We start from the raw sequence: 22,935 nt of genomic DNA on the forward strand, positions 1-22,935 counted from the left end.
GTCTTAGTAATTATACTCCCGCCACCCACTGCATCGACGGGATACGCCGAAAATGCCCGAACTTGCTAGCAGTATCTTTTTTAAGACGTCATTCATTTTTGTGTTATAGTTTGCATACCTAATATATATTCTGACATTCAAAGACATCATGCCATCCCGTGCACAAGATCTTTTGGCTAAAGCAGAGAAAAAAGCAGGTTCATCCGTTGGGTGGTTCAGCAGCAGTTCCTCAAAATGGGAGGAAGCAGGCGATCTCTTTCAGCAGGTTAGCTCTCTGATACTTTGTTTCTTGAGAGGTTGATGTTCTTCTAGGCCGCTGTGGCGTTCAAGATTGAAAACAAATGGCAGGAATCTGGCTTGGCATACGAAAGGTTTGTTCATCTTAGTCCAATATTGTTTGGTGAAGGCTAATGTCTTATGTTTATCAACAGAGAAGCGACATGTCGCCTTCAGGCGAAAGAAAGCAATGACGCTATGAATGCTTATTGGAATGCGGCCAAGTCATTCAAAAAATGTAACCCTGAAGGTTTGTCGCTGCTCATCAAAAAGGCATTAGATGCATACTCATCTCGATTCAGCTGCTGTGACCGCGCTGCATCAAACCATCAAGCTCTTGCTAGAAGCTGGATTATTCAGACAGGCGGCTGATAGAGAAAAGGAAATTGCTCAAATCTATGCCCAAGATGGAATCGACCTCGAAAAAGCCAGAGAAAGTTTTGCTCGAGCTGGAGATTGGTACAAGCAAGAAGACGCCAATGCGTAAGTATACTAGTCCTACTCCCAAATCTACTAATCGCCTTGTTTTTGGATGTAGTACTGCCAATCAATGCTATCAACAGGCTGCCGAGATATCTGCCGAACTTGGGGACTTTCAAAAGTCTATGGAATTATATCAAATTGTTGCCGATTGGAGTTTGACTAGCACACTGACCAAGTATTCCGTCAAGGAATTTTGGTTGCGAGCTCTTATGTGTTCGATGGCCATGGGCGTAAGTATTTTGTTAGTTATGTATCATGAACTGTATGCTGATGCGGATGTAGGACCTCGTAACAACTCAAAAGTTATTAGACGACTTTTCTCAAAAAGATGTCACGTTTCCTTCTACACGCGAAGCCAAATTTGCCAAAGAGCTCATGGATTCTTGTGAGGAAGCCGATCCAGAGAGATTCACAGCGGCATTGTATCAATATGATCAAGTGACGAAGTTGGATAATTGGAAAACTGGAGTACTGTTGAAAATCAAGAAAGCCTTGGAAGAGGATGAAGGTGGTTTGACATAATAAAGTGTAATGCTTCAGCCACAGAATATTTTGTCTAGTGATTTAATGATGTTGTACAAATTTTTCACCATGCAGCCATTTAATAGAAGCCCGAAGTTGACATTGTGGTACTATATTGTGCTGTTCCCTGCAACATGAACTTTTTCCGTGTCCCTTCCAACCTCAGCGGTGTTTGCCTTCTTTTCAGCATGGTCAATTTCTCCCTCACTCAAAGCTTTCACCAAGTCATCGGCCGCTTGCTTAATTCTGTCAGCCTCAACTTCTATTGTGATCTCATTCTTTCCCTCTGTCTCCTTTCTGCCAAACCCGTATTCGACATAGTCGTGAATGTACGCCTTCATTCCAACACCTGGCAATCCATTCTGTCTTAGATATCTCAACCAAAGATCCACTGCTTCGCGATCTGCGTCATAGATTTTAACGGCTCTCTTGTGTGTTCGACGCTCAAAGTTTTCCTGGGCCTTTTTCTTTACGAAGGGACTTTTGAGTACAGTATACAGACTCTTCTCTTTTGGTAGGAACGCAGGTAGGCTTGAAGGTATGCCTAATGAATGAGCCGAGTGCACCGCAAATTGGGACATGAGGTCGAGATTAAATGGATGATAAGCTTGTAGATGAAGCGTAGCTACATGAACACCATGGGTGGGTGAATGAGGCGTTATGCGTGGGAAAGAAAGTACTTTCAGGCCATTTAGTGAGACTGAAAGGTTTGATTCTGAATTCTTGGTTTGGCTATGGAGAATGGAGGAGGTTGTACTAGTCAGAGTTAGCAGAGCCATGTGAAAAAGAATTCGCGTACGCTATACAGCGAGAAGAAGCTGTTGCTGGGCGTAAAGAAGAACTAATTGACAAGAATGAACGGGAGTAAAGAGCCATTACAAACATTGATTAATGTCAAAGCTAAAACAGTGATAATAGAACAAAATAAATAATGATAAAAAGGCGATTTTGGAAGTGATATCTTGAAATCACGTGATTTAACACTCATCTACTTTCATATTATCAACATTTGTCTTTAACTTTTGTAATGAACATCCATTTGTCCCGCCGAGTCATGTCGCTACAGTATACCTTGGAAAGAGCAGCAGAGCTCGAGGGCAATATACGAGCTGTAAAGGAAGATATTGCCGATGCTGTAGCTACTACTACTCAACCGCGTTTGGTAGCAGTCTCCAAACTCAAGCCTGCTTCAGATATAAAGGCCCTTTACGATGCTGGTCATCGTCATTTTGGAGAAAACTATATCCAGGAAATGGTAGACAAGTCGCAAGCAGTATGTTTTGTGTCTCTAAACAGGATAAGTGTTAATGCACCTCAAAGTTACCTAGCGATATCAACTGGCATTTTATAGGCGCACTGCAAAGCAACAAGGCCAAACTTGCTGCTGGTTCGTTTGGCGCATTTGGAGGAAGCACACACACTAACGCAAATCCAGCCATTCCGAATTTATTCGTTCTGGAAACCCTCTCTTCTCAGAAAGTCGCCGATCTTCTCCAACGCAACCTTTCGCCATTACGTACCTCTCGATTAAACGTTTACCTACAAGTCAACACATCTGGAGAAGATTCAAAGTCAGGCCTTCCCCCTTTGCCTGGAAACTCTGAAGAACTTGTGAACCTTGCAATCCATGTGATCGAACACTGTCCTAGGCTTAAGTTATTGGGTCTCATGACAATTGGATCCTGGGATGCCTCTCATGATCCAACAAAACCCAATCCCGATTTTGAATGTCTCAAACGTACTCGGTCTGAACTTGCTAAAATACTCTCACAGCGAGATATTACCAACGCACTAAAGAGCGAAGATATGGAATTGAGTATGGGTATGAGCGCGGACTTTATCCAAGCTGTAAAAGACGGAAGCAGTAGTATAAGAGTTGGAACAAGAATATTCGGAGAAAGACTGAAGAAAAATCCCCAAACGTGAGGATACGCATATTAGAACTGATATATTCATCGACAATTCATGATTATACAATTCTTCACCATTGTCTTTGCTTTACAATCTCATATTATAAAGGTATATAACAAAAAAACAGCACTTTTTTCTTATTAATTTCATTAACGGAAAGGAAAACCTCCCTGAGCCTGTAATAATCTCATCAGTAGTCGAAGCAGGAGGACATTCATGAGCTCACCTCGCCTGGACCAACATTCATCCAAAAATCTTGAAGGTCTAGGCCAACGCCAGCCAATCCCATAGGATCACCATCACCTATGTGATCCGGTCCATGGGCTTCATGTCCATGCACTTGCGTTCCTCCCCCGTTTACCGTTCCTGCCTGAGTGAACCCAAACCAGTCTTCCAAAGTCACAAATCCCAAGTTACTTTGTTGGTCATTCATTCCCACATTGAGGCCGTTTGAAGACTGAGCAACTCCAAATTCCATAAATGGTTGCTGGTGTGGAGGAGCAACATAAGGCTGGGTTTGTACCGTAATGTGATGGTGAGGCACAGGAGCATGCCCTAAAGAAGAAAGAGGCATAGAAGTATTGGGTGTGGCAGGGTAGGGAAATGTTATGGGTTGGGTATATTGGTGTGTTGTCGGCAACTGCCAATTCGTAGTATCTGCCGTTGGTTCGCCATCTGCAGTATCTGCTTTCCCATTTCTATTTCCAGTTTGCCACGCCATGGGTTGCGATGAATCGCTCGCGACATTGTCTTCATAAGGAGCAATACTTGTGTGAGAATGGGGAGAACCCGTGTCAGTTGTAAAGCTATCTGTGACCTTCGCTGCATGTTGGTGCTGTGATTTAGGCAGCGTGAATGTCTGAGAGCCATTAGGGCTTTGTGTTTCCGAAGGATTAGACAACCCGGCAAGCTTTTTTCTTAGCGCTTCAAGCTGTCTACCATAACGCACAGCAGGAAATTCATCATCATCTGAGCACTGAGCGAAGCATGTACATAACCCATCAATGAGGTCTAGAGTCCTGCAATTTAAATTGAGCTGGATTCATTTTGAGAAAAAAAAATGCATCGCACCTCTTGTGATCTGCTCTCAACATTGCCCCTGAGTATATGGCTTTCAGCAAGACAATTGCCCCATAAGTGAACCAAAGCAAAAATCTCGAAGGCAGGTAAGGCAATGCTCCTCCTGGGTAAAGATTATACACGCATATATGGATCAATTCTCTTGCTGCATCGCACATTTGAAATATGTATCTTGCGTCAGGACTTTGGGCAGCGCCACGGGGGAAGAGACTGAGTGAAGGACGAGCAGGCTTGGAAGTATTTCCTTTTGCTTGGTACTGTTGTTCCAAGATTCTGTACTCTTCTTCACCCCGAATAGTGGCTCGTTCAACGTGTGCTTGCTAAAAGCTTGTCAAATGCGGCACCATCTATAAAAGAAAGAGACGGCTCACAAAACTGAAGGCGCAGATGTAGAGTTGAATATAGTAAAACATGACCCAAACCGTATCTGTCAAAGGAAAAAGCCTCCACCTGTTTATTCAAATAAGTTAGAGTATCATGATTTTGATCACATACTTTTTATGTCTCCAAAGAATCTTAAAACCATCCAGTGATCTCGCCATCTCGTCGATATACTTGAAATACTCACCGTAACTGCAAAGACATCAGTCTGTTGGCTATCTTTAAAAAGCTTAACGAAAATACTTACGCTACAAGTGACCTCGTCCTTGCGACATTGGGATAAAGAACATCATGCGCATTACTCATCATCATTGTCAGCTCCAGATAAGCCTGCACTAGGCTTCCCAAATCATCTTGCGGCGACTCGCCCCCAGGATCGCCATCTTTGATCTCTCGCAAAAAAGGAAAATTGACAAGAGCCGCGGCAGGACCAGTTTGAGCGGACGACGAGTATCCTCGAAAACATACAGCCCCGCCTCGGGTCCAAAAACCTTTGCCTAATCGAATCGAGACGTGTCTGTCAAAAAGATAGCAATCTTGCCGATATCAGCTCATCGTATCGACACATCCAGCAAGAAATACACCTACACACCCAAGCCAATGTGGCTCTTTCGACTTCCAGGGTCCGATCGGATTCTGGTATCAATTGTAATCCCAGCTTGTCCAAACCTATCTCGTATGCACTTCTCACAGCCAAACCAATCATTTGCCAAGCTTGTCTGTTTTCTGAGCCGTGAGGCTCTTCTATCGTTCCGGAATCGGTCGGATCATTGAATAGAGAATCTTTGGGGAAACGAGGAAGGTTCTCTGCCAAAAGGAGAAGAGACTCAACAAGCCCTACTGTAGGCGGTTCACCAAGACACTGAACTTTGGAGATCCATTTCTGTTGGCAATCATCAATTTGAAACCATTCTCATCTCCTTCAGAATTTGAATGTAAGCTCACTCTCATAACTGCCCATGATCTATCATGTATTATTCGCATCCCAGGATCATTGTCCACTCGACTTGCTATAATGACGAAAGCCGTCAATAAGTATTTCTCGTTCTGTCCAAATGTTGCCAACTGTTCCATCGTACGAGGAATTATAGCGGAAGGTATGATTGGCTACGCCAAAGATCAATAATAAACCATACCTGTACAAATTGATGCCCACAAAGAAATGATGATGACATTTGAAAAACAAATTTACAAGTGAAAACATCTGCTTTTTCGTCAAAATTCCCATCTTGACCAAGGGAAACTGTGACAATCCCTTTGCCCCCTTCTCCTCTGGCCTGGGGGAAAGTGCTCTTCCTACTGGTGACTGGGTGGTCTCTTCAAATGGCACAGTACCTCTAGTAGCTTGTGGAATAGCATGTGGCTTTGCTTCATCAACCCTGATGTCATCGTCTTCCCTGCTCGCCGCCTGGCCACTAGCAAGCGCGAGAATCTGCAAGGCATCACTTTCGTTGCGCATGTCCGCTACAACAATACTACTCGGATCCGAAGCACGCAGTGGTGGGATGACTTGCATGCGACGGCACTTGGGTGAAGGCGAAGACTTTGAGGGCTCCACCGATGGTGGATGATATGGTTGAGGTTTGGATAAAGCGGACCGCCTGCCTTGAGATGCGGCTTGATCAGGAAAATCCGTAGTTGGCGACGAGTGAGCACTGGATGAATCATGACCGTAGTAAGGCGTGTGTCTCAACAGAGGAGGAGGAGAAAGCCTGGAGAAACTCTGTAAAGGAGGATGACGAGGATGAGCAGGAGGCGGATAGGGATAAGGGAATGTCTGCAGAGGATGCCTTACGTTTGAGGTTGGCATTTGGGCAGTAGATGGCTCATACTGTCCAGTCGACTCTCCTTCAAGCTTTAAATGGCCATCTTCAGAAGACATGCGGGGTCGTTTCCTGTTGTTACCTCCTCGGCGAGAAGGAGCAAACATACACTCTCTGGACTCGCGTTTGCACCGACTACAAGGAGGAGATGACGGAGCATCAATGTTACCCTATAGAAGCGAGTTAGCTCCTTTAGAATGGTTCTCCCTGTGCATGAAATAATAAAATGCGTACCAGATCACATTTTGCTTTACGAGATCGACAGTGAAGACTACATAGTTCAGTACAATGCCTTTCAGCCAGCATGCTATTGCTCACCATGCACGATATCCTCTCCTCGATTTCTCTAGTTTGTCTTCTGTCATTTCAATTTAGCTATACTCTTCAAGATTGGATATCAACTATTGGATTAACAAACAAGGTCGGGTCAAACAACCGAAGTCAAGAAGGCTGGGCAAATCACGTGACTTTACAATGGCAAATGGAATTGATAATGATAATAATTACTTTTCCCTCAATTTTCATTCTTATAATATTACATCCGACTATCCTCTCGCCTAGCATGGATCAAGAAACATTGGTTTCCTTGCCGTATCTCTGGCTTGTCTTTGATCATTGCTGTGCTTACATTCTCCAATTAGGCTTCACATACCTGTCATCCTTCAAAATCCAACCAATCAGTCCACTCGCCAAGTTTTGGCTTACAATGCTCAGCAGCGTGAAAAGGTTTTGGCTCGTAGAGATCGTGAAAGCAGAACCAATCAGTTGCCAGAGCATTACGGCAAAGGAAAGAAGGTTATTCGACGGCTCGATAATGGTTAGCTCTGAACCTCCTGGCCAAAGTATATCCCGACAGCGCTGAAAGTCTTGTATTTAGCTGCCTTTGCTGAGAATCCCCACATCGTCAAGCCCTCGAAATCAGATTATGCTCCGCCTGTCCCTCTTCAAGCTCGTCCGCCTCGTCCCTTGTTCCCCCCTGGTGTGATATCCCGTTCTGAAATTGTACCTTCTGCCACACTTCCTCGACAAGATCCATTCTCGAGCGACTCGCAACAAGGCTCTTTTTCTACTTCTCTCAAGGGCACCCGCTTAATGCTTCGCAAGAGAGGTAAAAGAGCTGAAGGGCTGGTGGTTAAGGCTGAGGCAGAGATCAGGAAATGGCTTGATGGGGATCAAGGCAATCCGAAACATGTGGATCACAGGTCATTGAAGCCCCAGTGGAGGGTTGTTGACGAGCGCTTGGTTGATTGCAGTATTGTAAATCACCAAAGGTTTAACTCATCAACTAGCGACAGAAGGCTACCACCACAACATGACATCGTTTTCCCCGAACCGCCATTGGAAAATGGTCAAATTCCAGCTGTCTTGGAAATATCAAGATCTCCCGCACACCTGAGTTGGCATCTTTCGGACAAGTTTGAAAGGCTGGTAGTACACCTCTTGGCAAGGTATTATGAGCTTGTATCATGGAGTGAGTATATAATAATGTTTATGTCAAATGGCTATGTTGATGGATATGAAGGCGAAGACCGAACCACTGTGATTGGCAATGTTATTCGCATAACCCATATCCTCATACCAAGGGTAACTCAGCCAACCCGTGCACTGATCAAAGGTAACAGCCTTGAAACTCCAGAGACGAGTGAGGTTTCTGACCAATCATCTTCCGAAAATCAAGATAACATTTTGTCCGGAAACGAATCCGAAAGCGATGCCATGACTGAGCGTGGCGAGGACGCTGTACAAGAGCAAAACAATTCTTCCACTGCTAATACTGTCTTAACCCTAGTACCAGAGATAGCAGACCTCACATTGACCGACCATGCACTCCTTCGTACGCAGTCGACCACTTCTTCACAATATGCTTCGTCCGAAGGCGACTCGGAACTTAGTGTCCTAGAAAATAGTCTTGCATTACCGCGTCCTCCAAGAAAAGGCAGTAATGTTGATATAATAGGCGGATGGATAGACGTCGATTCAGACTCGGACTTTGATGAAATCCCAGGTTTCTCGATGAAAAGTCAACTTATCAAGCCGAACACAAGCATGGGTGTGCAAAGAAATACTCGAGAAGACAGGCCAACCTTCTTTGACTATCTATATGGCGTATGATACGATCAAATGCACTCTACAACAATTGGCAACACTCGTAGCAATAATCGACATGTGGGTATATCAAATCTGTCAATTTTTCTGCACTAATCTAACAACACTGACGATATAGGCTTTATCACGTCTTCGAAGCCTACAAGGAGCTGAATGTATTGTAGAGACATAAAGGATTCAAGGTAAAAAAGAGCGAGTATCTGCAGCTCTTTAAAGATGTGTGATGGCTTTCCTATCAAGTGGAGTTCCTGAGAGAGCGTTAGTGAGACCATGGCCATAAAAAGAGTTGTGACTTACCATCAGAAGCAATACCGTTTTTGGCAAGGATGCGATTGTGTCTAATTAATCTGGCTTGGTCAAAAGTACACCTTTCAATCGACCTGTGGCGCAGCACTTGTCAGTTTGTCTAATCCATTCCTTTGCACTCGTTAAGACTGAGTCCCAGACGGGACTCAAGTCAAGAGCTATTTACATCGCTCAAAACAAATCATAACGCACATAATCCTTCTGACTTCTTCCACCCCGGCATCATCCAATCCAACGCGCGATTCTCCACTACCTTCACCGTTATTTGCTTCTAGATCAAAGTTTCCAGAAGTCATTCCTGCGCGAGCTTGATCTTCAAAAGAGTACGAGGTGAGAGGTGTATAATGTACAATGTTGTTGACTAGTTGAGCAGGAAGAAATCGTGATGCGATAGGGATCAGACGAGCGCGGTTACACACGAGAACTGATTATGAGGATTAGTTAATGATGAGGGTTACACTAGGCTGAAATACTCACAAAATGCTATGACGATGATAATAGATGCAGCAGAGAGATGAAAGAACATGGATGATTGTTTCAGGCTACTTTTGAAAGTAAATTGAAGGATTATGGAAATATAAACAAAATGAAAAAAGATGCCAAATTGCAAAAATAAAGGCTGCTTGGAATTCAGATGCTGAGCCAACCAATCGTTACGTAAGACTGTAAAAGTTGAATTCTTCAAGGATTGGAGTAATTTGGCCTTGAGTTCTTTCTTTTACCATTTTCTGTCATGTCTTCTTTATCGCTTGCACAGCAACTCAAGCAACTTCAATCAAATAGCGCTGACATTTCTGACCCTGACTCCGCATATTCTTCGCTTGACTCGCATAAGCCTGGCTCAGTCGGCAACAATGACAGAGAGCATTATCTTGATGTGGGACCTTCCAAATTACGGATGCAAGTTGGAGAAGCAGGGGGAGGAACTCTGGCGGGCCCGAAATATGAAGGTGTTAAGACTGGACGAAATAAAATTTTTGATGACGACTCGGATGAAAGCGAAGCACAAGTTGAAGATGATGAGTATGATGATGATGGTGTAGGGCATTGGAAAGAAGAAGATGAGGATAACGGGGAAGAAGATGAGGATATGGAGAAAGAATCCGAAGAGGAAAACTACAGTGATGAAGCGAAACATACAGAGGAGGAATATGAAAACCCAATGCCTAAAGCGAGCCAAGAAGCCTTTGACCCCATTGCATCTCTTAAAACCTCACGTCTGAAGGATATCCAGAAGGGTCATGTCATTCAGAGGCAAAAGGTGAGTACTGCTCTTTCGGTAATTCATCATAAGCTCAAGAACTACAGGCTCTGTTTGAATCCCTCATAACACTTCGAATCACATTTCAAAAAGCTTTGACGGCTTCAAATAACATTCCACTTTCGCTACCAGTAGACCCAGAAAATGAAATTGCAACTAAGAAAGAGGGCATTCTTCAAAGCCTTGGTTCTCTTAGCGAACGTTTATTCATTTTGAGAGAATCAATCCAACTTTTTGATGATTCAGACATATCCCAACTTGGGAAAAGAAAGAGAGCAGGGATAGATGAATACCAAAACCAAGGTTACTGGCTCAGAGCGACCGAGGATTCATTCGGCCTTGCCGATAGGTACGACTGCTGTTTCTGCTTTGCTGTGGTACCTGCTGAACTGTTCAATACAGATGCCATCTGCAGTTATTGCCAATTCTTAACAAATGGTCAAGCAAGATTCAGGCAGCCTCGTTGCAACTTGGATCGAAGCAAGCTGGTGATAGTAAATTCTTACAACAGATGAAAAATAGCTCTGGGACTGTCTTGGAAATCATTGAGGCAGGTCTAAATAACAAGAGAGAGACTGAAAAAACTCTACTCGAGAATGAAGAAACAGGCTACCGAGCACTGCTTCGAGAAGTTATAGAGTCCCGTTCTTGTTCAAGGTCTGCCGTTGATCTTTCGCATTTGAGAAGAGAGAAAAAAAAGAAGCGGGAGGCCGAACGCGGCGGCAGTAAGGGGAGGAAACTTCGGTTTGTTTATGTTTCAAATACTCTTGGGTCATTCTGATGGAGCCTGCTAGCTACACCGTTCACGAGAAGGCGCAGAATTTTGTTGTGCCTGTTGAATTATCTCATGGCTGGCATGAGGAACAAGTCGACGAGCTGTTCGCTAGTCTTTTTGGCGGCGTAGGAATGAAAGGGGCAACAACAGAATCAGTGGTAGGACCGGACGTTGGTAATGCGGATGAGGGCTTGGCCGAGTTGAATGGCCTGAGAGTTTTTTAAACGCTCAACTCTCTTGATCAATAGATGGATATACAGCGTGTTTATGAATGCAGTGGCTTGGTCACGCCTATTAGTTGAATGCCCCGTCACTGGCCTGTTTTTCCTTGTGTCTACCTCTTACATTCTCCTTGCGGGTTGAAATCCTCATCAGAAATAGAGTCACATGTCTGTCGACAGCTTGCTGAGCCCTTGTTCCCTCCTCACTCTTGCCTTATGTTGTCAACAGGAGATGCTTCCGATGGTATTAATTTAAGCCGACGGAAATAGATTAGGGCAGTCGAGACAATATGCTTCTCAACAAATTCTTTTTCACCTGGCCCATTGTTGCCTACCAAGTGCTCCGACTATTTTTCCAAAGCGTTGACCATGGCAACGAAGAAAAGTGCGCTTTTCTTAAACTTTTATATCAACATTGTTCTGATCCACTCTCAGTGTTCGGCCCAGATGCCGAACGATGTAATAATCTCGGTAACTAATTCTTATCTCTAGCCATCCTCCAATCATATGCACCGATATAATCTCCAGGAACAGTGTCACTTTGTTACGTAATTGGCCTGCCACAATTTCGAGGCTTCCTGTTGGCTGCCTGTCAGCTGACCACTGGAAAGGAAAAGTCCAAAAGAAATGGATGCAATTTCTCGTCCATTTCTCTTTCTTTTCTTTTCACCGTTGGATAGATTTTATTCCTTTCCTACCCAACTGTCGATACCGTAAGAAGGAATCAAAACATTTTTGAGACCCGAGTGTGATAATCCCTCATCACTTATTAGCCCCGCTATCTTTATCTCCTTATTGTGCGTTGCCGAGGTATCAGCTTTCGCACACTACTGACTTTGGTAGTACTATTTTGCTTGCCCGCACCGTGATATGTGTGGTGTAGGCTTCATCTGTCACATCAAAGGCCATGCTGCGCACAAGATAGTGAGCGATGCGAGGAGCATCCTCTGTAATATGACCCATCGTGGCGCTAGTACGTGGCTAAAAAATGCTGCTTGATATATACTGAGTTGGTTCTACAGCCGGTGCTGATGCACGTGATGGAGATGGTGCTGGTGTTATGACTGGTATCCCCCACGCTTTCTTTGTCCGTGAAGCTGGTTTCGCCTTTGAAGCCAAGCTTCCTTCTGAAGGCCATTATGCCGTTGGCAATGTCTTTCTCTGCAAGCAGGCATATGCTGAACAGCAAGTGACTTTTGAGTCTATCGCCAAGTCTCTTGGTTTGAGGGTTCTCGGTTGGCGAGAGGTTCCCACTGATCACTCTATCCTCGGTCCCGCTGCCAAAAGCAAGGAACCCAAGATCCTCCAGCCTTTTGTTGTTTTAGAGGATCACTATGGCTCTGGCAAAGAAAGCCAAGAGGGCGATTTTGATGAAAAAAAATTTGAGAGAGAGCTATACATCCTTCGAAAGCATGCCACTCATAAAATGTATGCCTGCTCTCTTTCCGTTTACGATCGTCACTTACATCTTGCAGTGGTCTCCAGCAAGGCTTCTATATCTGCTCTCTCACCAGTTCCAATATTATATACAAGGGGCAGCTTTCTCCTGTTCAGGTATACAACTATTATCATGACCTCAATCATGCTCTTTACGCATCCCACTTTGCTCTTGTCCATTCTCGATTCTCTACCAACACCTTCCCTTCATGGGACCGTGCCCAGCCCATGAGATTTGCCGCGCATAACGGTGAAATTAATACTGTCCGCGGCAACAAGAATTGGATGCGCGCTAGGGAAGGTAACCTCAAGTCTGACAGATTCGGTGATGACTTGGAGCTTCTATATCCCATCGTTGAGAGCGGCGGTTCCGACTCTGCTGCATTTGATAATGTTCTCGAATTGCTTATTGTCAATGGTGTCTTGACCCTTCCCGAAGCCGTCATGATGCTTATTCCAGAAGCTTGGCAGAACAATGACCTCATGGAGCCCGAAAAAAGGGCTTTCTACGCGTGGTCTGCTTCTCTAATGGAAGCTTGGGACGGTCCGGCTCTCTTCACTTTTGCAGACAAGAGGTACTGTGGTGCTAATCTTGATCGAAACGGTCTTCGACCTTGTCGATACGTCCTTACTTCTGACGACATTATGGTCTGTGCTTCTGAAGTCGGCACTATCTTTATCGAGCCTGAAAAGATTATTCAAAAGGGTCGTCTCAAGCCCGGTAGGATGCTTCTGGTGGACACCAAAGAGGGTCGTGTTGTCGATGACAGAGAGCTTAAACTCAAGACCGCCAAACGCCACCCTTTTGCTGCCTGGGTCGAATCTCAAGTTCTTCGTCTACCCGAGATTGTCCGCCGGGTGCAGAGGTTTAAAAACATTGATGTTCAGCTTGACGACACTGCTCTCTCCACTGACCCTAGACTTCTTGCTTTTGGCTACACTATTGAACAGCTCAATATGCTCATGCTTCCTATGGTTCAAGAGGGCCATGAAGCTCTTGGTTCTATGGGTAATGACGCTGCTCTTGCCTGTATGTCAACAACCCCGCGAACCGTCTATGACTATTTCCGTCAGCTCTTTGCTCAGGTTACCAACCCTCCCATTGATCCTATTCGAGAATCCATCGTCATGTCACTTGAGACCATGGTTGGTAACGAAGGCAATTTCCTCGAAATCAAGCCCAATCAGCTCCATAGATTACAACTCAAGAGTCCTATACTCACTATTCAAGAAATGAATGCTATAAAACATATGAAAATTGCCAACTCTGATTGGCCCGCTATCACCATTGATATAACTTTTGACAAGCATGAAGGTCTTCCTGGATATAGAAACGCTCTCAACAGGGTCAGAATCGAGGCACTCAATGCCGTCAACGATGGTTTCAAATCCATCATTCTTTCAGACCACGCTACCAGCTCTGAGAGAGTCCCTCTTTCCGCTATTCTCGCTGTGGGTGGTGTCCACTATTATCTTACCAAAGAGAAGAAGAGAGCAAACGTTGCACTTATGGTCGAGACTGGTGAAGCTAGGGAGATCCACCACATGTGTGTCTTGATTGGATATGGTGCGGATGCTATATGTCCATGGCTTATTATGGAAATGATTTACAAGGTCGATAGGGAAGATCTGTGAGTAATACAGAATAGTTTACACCGGATCTTAACTAACTTCTTCTATAGAGCCAAAGATTCCCAGACTGCTGAAAAACTCATTGCCAACTACAAGAAAGCCACAGACGAAGGCATTCTCAAGGTTCTTTCCAAGATGGGTGTCTCGACTCTTGCTTCCTACAAGGGCGCTCAGCTATTTGAGATACTTGGTCTACATGAAGAGATCGTCAGCGAGTGCTTTGTTGGAACTGCCTCCAGAATACAAGGTGCTACCTATGAGCTTCTTGCTATGGACGCCTTTGAATTCCACGAGCGAGCCTGGCCTACACGGGATGCTGTCTTGGTGCCTGGCATGGTAAGTATAACAGTTCTGGACACTAAGGCAGATATTGACAACTTGTAATTTAGCCTGAGAGTGGTGAGTATCACTACCGTCACGGTTCAGAGATGCGTATAAACGATCCTGTGTCCGTCGCTCAATTACAAGATGCCGTCAGACAAAAGAATCAAGCTGCATATGACACTTACTCGAAGAATTCTCATGAATCTATCAAACGGGGCACACTCCGTGGACTTTTGGATTTCGACCTTGAGAATGCCACTCCTGTACCTATTGAACAGGTTGAGCCTTGGAACGAAATAGTTCGGCGATGTGTCACTGGTGCTATGTCTTACGGATCCATCTCCATGGAGGCCCACACCACTCTCGCTCTTGCGATGAACCGTCTTGGTGGCAAATCTAACACTGGAGAAGGTGGAGAAGATGCAGAACGAAGTCTTCCTATTCCCGGTCCTGGCGCTGATCTTGGAGGTCAACCGTTTACTCATGCGATGGAACTCAAGCCTGTCTGGGACTCACGTAGATCTGCTATCAAACAAATTGCTTCTGGTCGTTTCGGTGTTACTTCAAACTATCTTGCTGATTCTGATGAACTTCAAATTAAGATGGCTCAAGGTGCCAAACCCGGCGAGGGTGGCGAGCTTCCCGGCCATAAGGTTTCTGCTTCTATTGGTCGCACACGACACTCTACTCCAGGTGTCACTCTCGTGTCACCACCCCCTCACCATGATATCTACTCCATCGAAGATCTTAAACAACTGATTTATGATCTCAAAGCTTCTAATCCTAGAGCCCGAGTATCCGTCAAGCTCGTTTCTGAAATTGGTGTTGGTATCGTTGCAAGTGGTGTTGCTAAAGCCAAGGCTGATCATATCACCATTTCTGGTCACGATGGTGGTACTGGTGCGGCAAAATGGACATCTATCAAGTATGCTGGTCTCCCTTGGGAACTGGGTCTTGCCGAGACTCATCAGACTTTGGTCTTGAATAACTTGCGAGGGCGAGTAACCGTTCAGACTGATGGTCAAATCAGGACTGGAAGGGACATTGCAATTGCCACTCTATTGGGTGCAGAAGAGTGGGGTTTCGCAACCACTCCTCTTATCGCTATGGGCTGTATCATGATGAAGGCTTGCCACAAGTGAGTTCCTAATATTATGTTCAAGAGTGTGACTAACAAGTCTCCAGAAACACTTGCCCTGTGGGTATTGCTACCCAAGACCCCGCCCTCCGAGCTAAGTTTGCCGGTCAACCTGAGCAAGTCATTAACTTCTTCTACTATGTCATTGAGGAACTTCGAAATATCATGGCCAAACTTGGTTTTCGAACTATTAACGAAATGGTTGGACGTGCTGACATGCTTCGTGTTGACCAGTCTTTGCGAACTCCTAAAACTGCCCACCTTGATCTTTCCGCCATTCTCAAACCAGCTCATCTGCTTCGTTCCGACGTGGCTACATATCGCGTCAGGGCTCAAGATCACAAGCTTTACGTCCGTCTGGATAACAAGTTCATTGATGAAGCTGAACCTGCTCTTCAAAAAGGACTACCAGTCGAGATTGATTGTGATGTAGTCAACACTGATCGAGCCCTTGGTACTACTCTTTCTTACCATGTTTCTAAGCGATATGGTGAAGAAGGTCTTCCCCGTGACACCATTCACATTAACATGAAAGGCTCTGCAGGTCAATCTATGGGCGCTTTCCTCGCTCCAGGTGTCACAATCGAGCTTGAAGGTGACGCTAACGATTACGTCGGCAAGGGTCTTTCTGGCGGTCGGATTATTGTTTATCCTCCCAAGGCTTCCAGTTTCAAAGCAGAGGAAAACATCATTGTTGGTAATGTCTGCTTCTTTGGTGCCACCTCTGGCCAGGCCTTCATGAGAGGTATCGCTTCCGAACGTTTTGCTGTTCGCAACTCGGGAGCAACTCTTGTGGTCGAAGGTACTGGTGATCATGGCTGTGAATACATGACTGGTGGTCGCGTTGTAGTTCTCGGTCTTACTGGACGAAACTTTGCGGCTGGCATGTCTGGTGGTATTGCCTACGTTCTTGATATGGCCCACAATTTCGCTCCCAAGGTTAATATGGGAACTGTTGAACTAGGTCCCGTCAGCGACCCGCATGAAGTTGCCGAGCTTCGAAGTCTTATCGAAGATCACCGACACTACACCGGTTCCGAAATTGCCGACAGGGTTCTCCGCAACTTCCATCATCTTCTTCCCATGTTTGTTCGTGTTATGCCTCTCGACTATAAGCGAGTTCTCGAGCAGGAAGCTGAGCGTGCCGCAGAAGAGAAGAAACGTCAGTCCGTTATTGATCTCATTCCCTCTCAAACAGCTTCTCAAGTCGATCTCGTTGCTACTGGTTTTGACCCTAATCTACCTCGAGACGCCAACGCCCTTACCATTTCCACTCCCAGCCTTGTTGCCCCTAATGAATCTCCAAGACAAAAGCCACAAGAACCCGATATTGTGGATGTGGAGGATGCAATGGTGGACGAGTCAGTCAATAAGGAGCGCTTGGCTAAGGTTGACAAGGTCCGAGGCTTCATGAAGTATAGACGACTTAATGAAGGTCATCGACCTCCTCGGAAGCGGGTCAAGGATTGGAAGGAAATTTCTGCCCGTCTAAAACCTTCCGAGTTGAAATACCAATCTGCGCGCTGCATGGACTGCGGGATTCCCTTTTGTCAATCTGACACAGGATGCCCCATTGCCAATGTCATTCCCAAGTGGAACACCATGATTTTTGAGGGTCGATGGCTTGACGCTCTCAACCGGTTACTCAAAACCAATAACTTTCCCGAGTTCACTGGTCGAGTATGTCCTGCGCCTTGTGAGAGTGCGTGTGTGCTGGGTATCAATGAAGCCCCGGTCGGTATCAAGTCTATTGAATGCGCAATTATAGATAAGGGTTTTGAGATGGGATGGATGGCTCCAAACCCACCTCAACACCGAACTGGCAAGAAAGTTGCCATCATTGGATCTGGCCCTGCTGGTCTTGCCGCTGCTGATCAGCTCAACAAGGCTGGACACACTGTGACCGTTTACGAAAGGCAGGACAGAGTTGGTGGTTTGCTCATGTACGGCATTCCTAACATGAAACTTGACAAAGGTGTTGTTCAACGTCGCATCGATTTGATGGCAGCTGAGGGCATCAACTTCATTACCAATGCCAATGTCGGTGTTGACCCACACTATGATCCGCTTGTTATCAAGGAAGAAAACGACGCTGTCATTGCTGCCACTGGCGCCACATGGCCCCGAGATCTTAAACTTCCTAATAGGCAGGTTGATGGAATTCACTTCGCCATGGACTTCCTCACTCCCAATACTAAAGTTAAGGCTTTTGGTGACAACACTCCTAATTTCATTTCTGCTGAGGGCAAGGATGTTATTGTCATTGGTGGCGGTGATACTGGCAAGTCTCTTCTTTGTACGTAATTAAGCCTAACGCTAACTGGCTTTTAGGTAACGATTGTATTGGCACCTCTATGCGGCACAGAGCCAAATCTATTGTCAACTTTGAGCTGCTTCCCGAGCCACCTAAGACTCGAGCACCAGACAACCCATGGCCCATGTTTAACCGATCCTTCCGAACTGATTATGGTCACGCTGAAGTTCAGGCTCACTTTGGCCACGATCCCAGGAAGTATTGCATAGCTACAAAAGCATTTGTTCTTGATGATGAGGGTCAATTAAAAGGGTTGGATACTGTGCAGGTTGAATGGATAAAGCAAAATGGTGCTTGGAAAATGGAGGAGGTTAAGGGTTCAGAAAAGGTAAGATTATTGTCTGAATCAGAATTTTGACTCAAATGTTATGATCACAGTTTTATCCCGCTCAATTAGTTTTACTTGCACTTGGTTTCCTTGGCCCCCAACAGGAATGCCTCAAAGCACTTGGTGTAGACATTGATTCTCGAACTAATGTAAAGACTGCTTCAAACGTAAGGTTCATGCCCTTTTTCATTCTTGCAGCTGACTCTGAGACAGAGTTATGTCACCAACGTCCCTGGCGTCTTTGCTGCTGGCGATTGCCATCGAGGCCAATCACTGGTTGTCTGGGGTATTCGTGAAGGCCGACAAGCTGCTGCAGAAGTTGACTCCTTCCTCATGGGCTCAACTCACCTGGCCTGGCAAGGTGGCATTGAAAAGAGGCAGTATGTTGTTCCACCAGTATCAAAGCCTCTGCATGGGCTTGATGACAAGATAAGCGACTTTGATACAAGCTCCCTAAGTATTGACTTTGAGTCTGTCTCTGTCGCGGCCAGCGCCTAGGCCAGTAACTAATGCTACTGTGTCCCCTTGTTCCCAGAGAGGCCATACGTAGCAAAATCAAGCTTCGTGGGGATTATGTGGAATAGATCACAGAGGACAAAAGATGAAAAGCAGAAATCTTCAAAAGATATGAAGCTGAAGGGTAAAAGTAAGCATTGGTTTGGCGAAATCTTTTTTGTTTATGATGTCAGGTTGGTATAAATACTAGTTATTGTCACTGTGTTATCCCGCTCGCTTCAACTTGGTGTCTGTCTTTTGATCATGAATTGTTTGTAAATTTTATGAAGTTTAATATAACGTGTTGAGGTTGGCAAAATGAGCAGTTAATGAGAAATTGAAGGTTAGAGCATGTCTAAAGTCGTTACGTCACTTACCGATACACATTGTCCATGATTTTTTCATTTAATTTCATTCTTAATATATCTTATCAATTGGCCTTTTGTATTACTCTTGCTAGATTGAGCGTTAATTGGTTATATCAAGCTGGCTAATCAGGAATTGCATACGAGTATCATGAACGAAGAGCGTCCATTGCTTCCCGTCACGCAAGAAATCAAGCCCGGCGACACATATCAGTTAGATAGCGAAGAATATGACTCTGATCAAGAAAGAGACGAGCTCTCTGAAGAAGAATATGATAAGCTGGTCGAAGAAGGTAATTTGGGCTTTCTGTGCGTAGATAATAATCTAATGTCTCTACCAAGCCGAGAATGGATACAGCGACGAGGAAATGGATGCATTTACTCATCAACTGAAAGAAGCTGGTATCGTGAATTTCTTGAGAAATTACCTCGAGCCCAACGCAAAAGGCGAATCACGTTCGATTCGAAAGCTCTTGCTTGGTTTTGGTATTGTCCCTGTAGGTTTTCAAGATGGTGTCTTGACTCAGACTGATCAAGGCGCTCACCAGCCTGTTTTATTAAGATCTCCAGATACACCCAATTTGTATCTACTTCAATTCGCCAAGGTGGCTCTTTCACGCATTCTTCGTCGTCGCGAAAGGTTGCCAGACTACTCGTCTGTAGACGATGCAATAAAGCTCCTTGCCAACGCTAAAAAGATAATCGTACTTTCTGGAGCCGGAATCTCAACATCATGCGGTATACCAGACTTCCGATCAAGTACAGGTCTGTATGCTCAGCTGCAAGAAGAGGGCAAATACGAACTTGATGATCCTCAGCAAATGTTTGATATCAGATATTTCAGAGAGAAGCCAGATGTATTTTAGTGAGGGTTTCATCGCTCATTAGCACATGATCAATCTATGCTGATCCTGTCAGCTCTTTTGCGAGGCAAATTTATCCAAGCAACTTTGTTCCTAGTGCCTGTCACAGATGGATTAAAATGCTAGAGGATCGAGGTGTTGTAAGCTGTCAGATGTTCCATATCATGTTGCTGTGCTAACAATCTCAAGCTTTTGAGAAACTATACGCAAAACATAGATACATTAGAAAGCTTGGCTGGCGTGACAAAGACTCTCCAATGTCATGGTTCATTTAAGACGGCCTCATGTCTAGTAAGTTTCAGTAAAACTTTTCTACAAGCTTCCGCTTATTATCTTATAGCGATGTAAACATCGTGTCTTGGGGCAAACCATAGAACCATTCATAATGTCGCAGCAGGTACCTTACTGCATTATTTGTCAGGAAAAATGTACTGCAGAGCGAGAAGCACGGCGTTCGTACCGTGAAAAGATGAAGAATCTCAAAGCCAAGGGGAAAGGTAAGGGAAAAGCCAATGAATGGGACGACGATGATGTTGGGAGCGAGAGCGAAGGCGAATGGGGAGGTGGTGAACCAGGAATTATCAAGGTCAGCAACCATGATTCATAAATCGTTGCAATTCAGTTAATCACATTTCCAGCCCGACATCACTTTTTTTGGTCAGGCCCTTGAGAGTGAATTTGATGAGTGCTTATTCAAAGATCGGGAGGAGGTAGATCTCCTAGTAGTGATAGGCACAAGTTTGAAGGTGGCCCCAGTTAGCGAGGTTCTGAGTAAATTTTCTTCCTCGTATAGTAAACAAGCAGGTTGATTTTAAATAGCTCATATACCTCATTCTGTTCCTCAAATATTCATAAACCTCACACCAGTGTACCATGTTCATCCTGACATTTCCCTCCTTGGCGATGCTGATAGCATTGTGACGTACTTGTCAGACAGACTTGGCTGGACTATCCCATCTCCTACGGCTCCACCTGCTTCTTTCACCCAAACTGTTGAAGCAGTCAGTTCAAATATCAAACAACCACCCTCGGCCCGAGACCAGCCAGACACCATCAAAGTTGAGAGAGCCATGCATGTAGTCATACCATCTGAAGAGATAACATGGCTGACCATTGACGAAGAGTTGGTGAAAACAAGGGTAGACTCATTTCTAATTTGAATACGTAGTAATCGTTTCCACCTACTACGACACAAGAACGACCCGCCGCTTGAAATTACCAATAAGACACCGCCACTTGTACGCAAAGACACCAGTGGCAAGACTTTCCAGGGACACAAGATGGAAAGATCAGATCTCTCTCCGCCTCCCTCTCCTATCGCTGTAGGAGAGGCAGAAGAAGGTTACATTTCAGACGAGGAATCCGAGATAGAGAACAGGCTACCCAAACGACCCAAACGGGTACAAAGTTGATGTAGTGACAAAGTATAGATGAGCTTTGTTGTATAGGCAATCATGGCCGTGTTGTATCTGAAAGAGTCCTTGTAATAGAGTAATCACGTCTACAGCGTTCACAAATCAACCTCAAGCTCATTCATGGATAGTGCCATGGGTATTTACATAGTCAGGCGTGAACATGAATATAATATAAATGAAAAATTCGTAATTAATAAATTTATATGCTGCTTTGTAGCCAATTTACCAAGAGCAGACTATTTTCAGACAAGCAATGGGATGAATAAACCAGATTATAAAATTACCTCCTACGCTTCTTTTCGCATACCACGCTCTGCTCCTACTGCCACTTGCCTCTGCCTTCTTATTTACTGCCCTTTCAAACTCTTCACTAACCGTCACGATCTATCCAGGCACATCTCAAGGCTTTCCGATTAAACTCGCCAAGATAGTCATCACGAGGATGTTTATCCCTTTGCCAACCTTCATATGCATCAAACCATCAGTCTACTCCTACTAATTTGACATTATCCAACGCTGTCGGTGGCTTCCATTCGTCCCCTCCCGAATCGTACACCTACAAATCCAAAAACTTTTCTGCTCAGTCAATTCTTCTGATGTGTTTTCAACGTGTTGCTGACGATGTCAACACTGGCGGTACTTGAAGAGTTGCAGATATGCTGGTAGTTTTGAAAATAGTGTACTTCCATTTACAATTCTTGTCACCTCATCGGTTATGGCCAGACCATTCTTCAACCTCATCGAGCCGATTCACTTGATAATGCTCAGCTCCAAGCTCCACAAAGGCATTTTGTCCAGCAGACGAGTCTTGGAGAGGAATGAAATATTTCGACGTATTCGAGTAGTTTTCTCCTGATACGCCTCGATGTTTTGGAGGTGAGACTAATACAGGGTAGTCTGAGCCGTAAGGACTGAAGAGTATACAAGTATACCACTCCAGTGAGCTCTCTCATGTCTATCGTGCTGCGCGACCGCTTGCGCCTCACACTGGCTTCACTCTTACGGCTTGTCTGACATGGGTTATAGGCGAAATCGAGCCTGTAGTCCTGACGGTGCGTACTCCAGTCCGATCTATTGAGCCCCGAAGCAAACAGCATGGCTGTTTTTCGGAATCATTACCGAGGATGAATGGACGACGCGAATCCATTCCATGCCTACAACTTTGTGTCTGTAAGATGTCAGGCATGACTAGGATCAGTGTGTATGCATACCATCGTTGTATGCTGGATTTACCTTTTATTTCGGTTTCCGCTTCTGCTACCTCATCAGGAATTAGGTTATGTTGTTGGGACTGGATGTAGCTGGAATAGAAAAAGACAATCCATATTCTTTTCCTAGGAGTTGTAAACAAGACATTGTATCTAAAGCTTGACGTGTTAAAAAATAATCAATCTATCAATACATCCCACGAACCGTTAAATTTATTAAGTAACACCCTTTAGATTAGTATGTGTTATCCATTCATAATGTGTACTCTTT

At 44.8% G+C, this 22,935-nt stretch overlaps 9 protein-coding genes across 9 annotated transcripts; 6 read left to right on the top strand and 3 right to left on the bottom strand.

Annotated features, from left to right (window-relative positions):
• Positions 1–148: 148 nt before the first annotated feature.
• Positions 149–1,281, top strand: L203_104500 (uncharacterized protein; the record flags this gene model as incomplete). The annotated part of the gene is made up of 6 exons (XM_066213882.1): positions 149–265; positions 313–371; positions 432–526; positions 579–759; positions 815–989; positions 1,042–1,281. The coding sequence occupies 6 exons, from the start codon at positions 149–151 to the stop codon at positions 1,279–1,281; spliced, it is 867 nt and encodes a 288-aa protein (XP_066069979.1).
• A 110-nt stretch (positions 1,282–1,391) lies between these two features.
• Positions 1,392–2,166, bottom strand: L203_104501 (uncharacterized protein; the record flags this gene model as incomplete). Its single annotated transcript, XM_066213883.1, has 2 exons — positions 1,392–2,037; positions 2,081–2,166. 2 exons carry the CDS (start codon positions 2,164–2,166, stop codon positions 1,392–1,394), a joined length of 732 nt encoding a protein of 243 aa, XP_066069980.1.
• A 142-nt stretch (positions 2,167–2,308) lies between these two features.
• L203_104502 (YggS family pyridoxal phosphate enzyme) lies at positions 2,309–3,207 on the top strand (the record flags this gene model as incomplete). Its single annotated transcript, XM_066213884.1, has 3 exons — positions 2,309–2,554; positions 2,602–2,668; positions 2,717–3,207. 3 exons carry the CDS (start codon positions 2,309–2,311, stop codon positions 3,205–3,207), a joined length of 804 nt encoding a protein of 267 aa, XP_066069981.1.
• A 134-nt stretch (positions 3,208–3,341) lies between these two features.
• Positions 3,342–6,841, bottom strand: L203_104503 (uncharacterized protein; the record flags this gene model as incomplete). Its single annotated transcript, XM_066213885.1, has 11 exons — positions 3,342–3,368; positions 3,419–4,211; positions 4,264–4,592; positions 4,644–4,722; positions 4,768–4,845; positions 4,901–5,189; positions 5,242–5,536; positions 5,599–5,760; positions 5,810–6,646; positions 6,711–6,747; positions 6,795–6,841. 11 exons carry the CDS (start codon positions 6,839–6,841, stop codon positions 3,342–3,344), a joined length of 2,973 nt encoding a protein of 990 aa, XP_066069982.1.
• A 197-nt stretch (positions 6,842–7,038) lies between these two features.
• L203_104504 (uncharacterized protein) lies at positions 7,039–8,746 on the top strand (the record flags this gene model as incomplete). Its single annotated transcript, XM_066213886.1, has 6 exons — positions 7,039–7,067; positions 7,118–7,293; positions 7,354–7,947; positions 7,999–8,481; positions 8,537–8,642; positions 8,701–8,746. The coding sequence occupies 6 exons, from the start codon at positions 7,039–7,041 to the stop codon at positions 8,744–8,746; spliced, it is 1,434 nt and encodes a 477-aa protein (XP_066069983.1).
• Positions 8,747–8,792: 46 nt separating this feature from the next.
• Positions 8,793–9,414, bottom strand: L203_104505 (uncharacterized protein; the record flags this gene model as incomplete). Its single annotated transcript, XM_066213887.1, has 4 exons — positions 8,793–8,830; positions 8,880–8,962; positions 9,081–9,312; positions 9,366–9,414. 4 exons carry the CDS (start codon positions 9,412–9,414, stop codon positions 8,793–8,795), a joined length of 402 nt encoding a protein of 133 aa, XP_066069984.1.
• Positions 9,415–9,621: 207 nt separating this feature from the next.
• On the top strand, positions 9,622–11,148 carry L203_104506 (uncharacterized protein; the record flags this gene model as incomplete). Its single annotated transcript, XM_066213888.1, has 4 exons — positions 9,622–10,149; positions 10,197–10,498; positions 10,552–10,893; positions 10,944–11,148. 4 exons carry the CDS (start codon positions 9,622–9,624, stop codon positions 11,146–11,148), a joined length of 1,377 nt encoding a protein of 458 aa, XP_066069985.1.
• Positions 11,149–12,015: 867 nt separating this feature from the next.
• On the top strand, positions 12,016–18,816 carry L203_104507 (uncharacterized protein; the record flags this gene model as incomplete). Its single annotated transcript, XM_066213889.1, has 9 exons — positions 12,016–12,118; positions 12,168–12,573; positions 12,621–14,213; positions 14,265–14,550; positions 14,604–15,676; positions 15,724–17,957; positions 18,008–18,318; positions 18,369–18,485; positions 18,532–18,816. 9 exons carry the CDS (start codon positions 12,016–12,018, stop codon positions 18,814–18,816), a joined length of 6,408 nt encoding a protein of 2,135 aa, XP_066069986.1.
• A 513-nt stretch (positions 18,817–19,329) lies between these two features.
• On the top strand, positions 19,330–21,453 carry L203_104508 (uncharacterized protein; the record flags this gene model as incomplete). Its single annotated transcript, XM_066213890.1, has 9 exons — positions 19,330–19,471; positions 19,521–19,675; positions 19,727–20,043; positions 20,097–20,181; positions 20,231–20,332; positions 20,382–20,627; positions 20,680–20,812; positions 20,861–21,164; positions 21,210–21,453. The coding sequence occupies 9 exons, from the start codon at positions 19,330–19,332 to the stop codon at positions 21,451–21,453; spliced, it is 1,728 nt and encodes a 575-aa protein (XP_066069987.1).
• Positions 21,454–22,935: the final 1,482 nt, after the last annotated feature.

This window comes from Cryptococcus depauperatus, chromosome 5 (genome assembly GCF_001720195.1).
Source record: "Cryptococcus depauperatus CBS 7841 chromosome 5, complete sequence".
NCBI classification, from domain to species: domain Eukaryota; kingdom Fungi; phylum Basidiomycota; class Tremellomycetes; order Tremellales; family Cryptococcaceae; genus Cryptococcus; species Cryptococcus depauperatus.